The sequence below is a fragment of the Aplysia californica genome, unplaced genomic scaffold (assembly GCF_000002075.1).
Source record: "Aplysia californica isolate F4 #8 unplaced genomic scaffold, AplCal3.0 scaffold00055, whole genome shotgun sequence".
NCBI lineage: Eukaryota > Metazoa > Mollusca > Gastropoda > Aplysiida > Aplysiidae > Aplysia > Aplysia californica.
The window spans coordinates 1,925,441-1,931,314 of NW_004797325.1; the positions used below are offsets into that span (position 1 = coordinate 1,925,441).

General features: G+C 42.6%; 1 protein-coding gene across 1 annotated transcript in view; it reads right to left on the reverse strand.

Moving 5' to 3' along the window:
- Window positions 1–5,874, reverse strand: part of LOC101852672 (syntaxin-8) — a gene marked incomplete in the record, with an annotated part of 30,522 nt that overhangs the window by 10,073 nt on the left and 14,575 nt on the right. Inside the window, 1 exon segment of the mRNA XM_013079548.2 lies at window positions 3,198–3,334. Coding sequence (XP_012935002.1) covers window positions 3,198–3,334 — 137 coding nt within the window.

Below are 5,874 nucleotides of genomic sequence, written 5' to 3' on the forward strand. Positions count from 1 at the left end.
CTCTCTCTCTCTCTCTCTCTCTCCCTCCCCCCCCCTTCGTTCGGTATGTTGAACTCTCGTCTAATAGACCATCGAGGTACAGTATCTCCTCACTCACATCCTATGCCTATGTGTTGATGCATGGCGGTCTCGTGGAGATTGGGCGCTTTCTGTGTGTATTGTCCGTCGAATTTTTTTAACACAAAAGAACATTTGTGTTCGCCCTCAAATTCTTTCAACTTCAGTTGAAAACCCTGGGATTAATAAAATGTTGCCCCATTGAACATGATTATTGTGCGGACGATATTCAGTAGATCAAGTTGCCTGTGCTTCCTCAGAGCGCGAAACAGAAACTAGGCTTATGGCGAAGGCGGAAATGGAGAACAGAAAAAAAGAACGATCTGCACATGCGTCACTCGGGTGTATAATATTAATAGCGTTTGTTTTTTAAACCCAAAATTTGGGTGTAGAATAACACCTCGATTTTTGATGTGTCGGATACATGCCAGCAGAAAGATGGACATAATAATACTTGAAAAAACGTCTTCCCCACATAGGAAACGAACTCAGGTGAAATAAGGAGCCCAGCAACTACACTACAGGCACAATGTGTCAGTTATATAGCCAGTAACGAGCATTGGACACACAATCAATGGTTTTTCTTGTCACCAGAGAACAAAGCAAGCCTACGGCACAACGGGGAATTTTGGGGGAAAATACTCACTCCCATCCTCAACAAATGGGACTCCCATGAAAGCCAGGGAGTTCAGACAATGAAAACAGGACGCACAAGTGGAAAAGGACGATAAAGACACTATTTCACTAGCGGTATTTGCCGCGTGCAAACTGAAACTTCACTCAAGGCATTGTACTGCTCAGAACAAGAGACAATTGACAGACAATAACTTCCAAGCTGAAACTAGCCCCGCCAAATCAGATCAATGTAAACCATTTCGAGATTGTCGGCTATTTTACAACAAGCTCCGAAGCACACAAAGAAAGAGAGCGACGATGGGGAAGAACTCTGTGACAGGAGCCGGCTTGAAAGAGTCAACTTTGTACTAACAGGACACTGAAGAGATGCTTCGCTTTGTCGGAGTCGACGTCGAAGAATCACTAATTTTCTAGAACATTCCCTATGTAAATGTCGGAGCCGTACTCAACGAATAGACACGACATGAGACGAGACAAAGCCGTGGGAAGCTCGGAATGAGTCACCCGACGACAGTCGATGGTAAGGAGTGTTGTCACTTCCGGCTTCCACCCTCTCTTTCTGTGACTGTGGGTACTACGCCCAACACAAAAAAAGATTTCCCCTTCCTCTGCCGTCACTTTGCCGGCGGCCAAAACAGAAAAAGTTTTACGTCTGGTGGTGGCAGAAAAGAAAGCAATTCTCGACCGAGTCTCTTCAGAAAGTTCAGGTAACTGTAACCACTTTGCTGTCCTGTGGAACTTCCGTATTGTGTTTGTCTCACGGGCGCAATGACATCATCAGACACCAGGTTGTTGGGTTTTTGTGTGTTGTTTTGCTGTTGTTGTTGGGTTTTTTTGCATAAGTGAATGCAATGATGTCATCGGACTCAAAGTTTTGTGTTTGCCATGAGAGCATAATGACATCTTCCACAACCTTAAATGAAACATTTTCAGTTCTCAAAAATACCTCAACGTTGACGATTGAAAAACAAGTTAGCTGTTGTGTTTATACCCGTCCCAAAGATGACATTGCGATAGAAAACACTTTTAACAAATAGATAAAAGCAAAGACCTTTATATTTGTACTCAATATAACTGTGTCCAGTTTTCAGGGAAATAAGATGTAACAACGGATTGCTTACTTTATTTGGCTTGCTTACGCTGGTTGCTAATTGAGTCATATTTTAGTGTGAGAAAAGGGAAAAAGTTGACATGATAACGGTCCATCAGTACCACGGATAGGCAAGGTAAACATACAGAAGCAACCATGGGACAGGACTAAAGCAGGACCTACAAGTGGCAGTAAAAGTAAAGTGGCCCCCACCCACACCCCAAAATCTCCATTCTAAAAAATACGTTAAAATATATGTTTCGCATTAGGTCAGGGCAACCCATATGTGGTCCCCAAGGAGAGTAGTATCCCTGAATGTGCGCCCTAGGCCAAATAAGTTCCAAATAGAGAGCTTAAGTTTGCCTTTACCCCAGAGCCACACTCTACCCCCTTAACGAAGAGACGTTTTGCTAGAATACAAAATAGCCACAAGGACCCAGAGGGGGGCGGAGGGTGTGGGTCGGGAAGGGAAGGGCAAACTCCCAGTTGGTGGTCATGCAAAGTGCTGGGAACAACACAGAGCTGGTCTCTGGTTCATTGGTTGTAATTGTTGATGTTTTACAGACTGCTTTAACCGTGTCTGTATAAGGGCCTAACCATGACAACAGAAGATACAACAGACCAGCAGACAGATGAAGATACTAAAAAAGAAGTTAAAAAATAAAAACCCACACGAGAGTTGAACTCGTGTCTCCGGTGTGCGACGGCGAAGAACCTTACTGCTACATGAGAGACACCGGTTTTAATTCATTGCCACATGCACAGTAAGACACTCAAACACAGCCTCACCACCACCATTGCCATGCCAAGAGTGTTTGTGTGAGTGATTGACCATGTATAATTGAATATTGCACAGACTGCAGGTTTCACCACCGCTGTCTCTAGTAACAAAAACACTCATCACTACCACCACCAGAAACAACAAACAACAAAACTTCTAGGCGACTGACTCATCACGTTCTAGGCGACTGACTCATCACGTATATATCTGACTGCTGCTGCAGCAGAGATCTCACCATCACCACCACCACCACCAACAACACCCCCCACCCACCCCCGTGACTGACTATTGCAGCAGCAATAATATCATAACAGAATGTGACAGATTCACCACCAGCGTTTGTGGTGTGGCGGGATTAGGCCCTTCGCTGTAGCAAACAGGAGATTCGAGTTCGATTCCTGAGTGGAGCAAAACTTGAAGGCCTATTAGATGTTCTGTCTTTCTGCTGGCGGCGTGACAGGCAGGATCGGAAGTCCGCCTTTCTTAAATGATCTAAATTGTGGGATGAATTTTTATTTTTTATTTTTATTTATTTTATTTATTTATTTATTTTTTTAGGGGGGGGGGGTAAAGCACGTTGAGGTTTTTTTCTTATTAAAAAACAACAACAAGAAAACCCCCACACAGACTCACCATGTATAACGGACTGTTGCTGCTGCTGAAGGTCCGTGTTGCTCATGTCCCGGAACACTTCCGGTTCGTCATTCATGCCCCAGGGGTCAGCCTGGCTGAAGGTGTCGCCTCCGCCCCCGTGGCCCAGCAGTAGACTCCTGGCGGGGAAGCAAACACACACACATATATATATATATACTATATATGTATACACGAAACACACACACACACACACATATATATATACTATATATGTATACACGAAACACACACATACAGGTGGGCCAGTTGTCTAATTTACACAAGCTGCAGAAGCCAGAAACAATACCAGAACAATATCAACCATAGCAATATCACAACTGAAAATGTCTAAGACTGCCACCTATTTTGTCGAAAAAAAATGGCTTCTAAGACAGGTGGACCACTTACACAATGTCAATATAAATAAATAAATAAATAAATAAATAAATAAATAAATAAATAAATAAATAAAAATTTGAAAAACACAAGGAGGAAAATGGAAAGTGACTGTTTTTACAAGTGATTGTCTTATACAGGAGGCCGTTGGAGCAGGTACATAAACGCACACAACATACATTACATAAAACTTATACATTGCAGGGAGGTGCCACCAGAGAGGGTTTACAGTAATAAAGAGGTGACACTCGTGGCGGCGCTCCATAACAACAGTGCATTGTTTCGCGTATCGCACGGCGCGGGGCGCGAAAACACTTACGCGCGGTGATCGCTGCCACGGCGATGCTCAGGGGTGCTGTCATGTCATGAGAAAATGTAGTGCCGTCTGTAGTTAGTTCACTAGGTTACAAGACCTTTAACAAAGAAGGAGGCCTGTGATTTCTGTCGCATATCTTAGGCAACCCCACCTCCCTCGACCGTTAACATACATTCTAATAAACAAATAGACGCAGATATTATTTCGTCTCTAAAGATCTGAAAAAATAATATCACCGTAATTGAAGGAATAATCGGTTTAATTTTCAGCAAATCTACTCGTTCTCCAGTGTCCCTCTGTCATCTCTCTCTCCCTCTCTGTCGGTCTGTCTGTCTGTCTGGGTTTTTTTTCTCTCTCTGTCTCTTTTTCTCTCACACTGTCTCTCTTTCTCCCCCTCTCTCCCTCTGTCTACCTGTCTGTCTACCTGTCTGTCTGTCTCTCTCTCTGAATCTATCTCTCTGTCTCTCTCTCTGAATCTATCTCTCTGTCTCTTTTCCTCTGTCTCTATTTCTCCCCTCTCTCGCTCTGTCTATCAGTGTGTCTGTCTGTTTTGTCTGTCTGTCTGTCTCTCTTTCTCTCTCCCTGTCTCTTCTTCTCCCCCTTCTCTCGCTCTGTCTATTTGTCCACTGTCAGTCTGTCTGTCTGTCTGTCTGTCTCTCTCTCTCTCATACACACACACACACACACACACACACACACACACACACACACACACAAACACACACACATAATATATTAAATTCTCATCATTTCAGATCATGGAAAAAGCACATAAAGCAATCAATTATGATAGATCTACCACTTGAAAGAGGTTAATAGGATCCCTAACACCTTCCAACCCCCATCCCCCCTCCAAAAAAAAAGTGGTAATCGGACAAAGTAGGAAAACCGATCGATGGCACTGTATATTTAGACATCTTTTCGCAGACCCACGTAACATATCTTTCACTAGTAGTAGTAGTAGAATGCAAGCTCAATTTGGACATTTACACAGGGAAAAAAACAACCCAATTTACAGCTGATATAACAAAGTTGAAGTGTGTTGAGTTTGTGCATATCTCTGGTAGTCTGGTAGGACCACAATCACATTGTCATTATTTTGATCTATATTTTTCTATTCATCAAAATATATTCGCCATCCTTTGGAAACTGAAAAAAAACCCTCAGATTTTGATTCTAATAGGTGCAGTTTAAAGCAGAACACCATTGACACTTCGTGCTAACCGGGGCCATGCTTGTCTGCGATCAACGAAAATGCCTTGAACAATGGACGCAGTTTGTTTTGTTTACCGCGCGTTTCTCCGCGATCAGCTGGTGACCCAGATACGCACATCCGGGCGAAGTGCCGTCTCTCTAGTGGTGCCACTGTTTTGAAATAGCAATATCTCTGTGGGCTAGGTTACTGTAAACCATTTATTGTAACTATCCTGTGTATGAACCCAAAGGGTGGTTTTCAATATAAAGCTCAAATAATGTTTTCTATTTTTCTATTACTGGATCAAGATTTTGTTCTTAAATTCTTATTCGGTCGCTAACTTACAGGAGAGCTATGTAAAGTTAAATGCGCATTGGGAACAAATGAGCGAGACTTTTTTTAACGCAAACAAACGAAAGTGAAAAAAAAACCCTATACACTATTTTTAATTTACCATCTGAAATGTTTTCATTTTAAAAAAAAAGAAGGTGACTGGTTGTTTTTTTTAAATGCAATAACCTAAAATCGAAACAATTTTCATGAGGCAAACGCTCTGACAACCATCACTTTTCACGATATCGACAATGTAATGACGGTACTGCAGCTCCTTCCTGTTTGCGACCAGACAGTATGCCTAATTGCCCTGTTAGTATTATTATTTCTGAATTGAAAAATGCACCGACACCACCGATTTCTGTACATCTCTGCAAAATGCACAACATGACAGGAGAGAGAGAGAGAGAGAGAGAGAGAGAGAGAGAGAGAGAGAA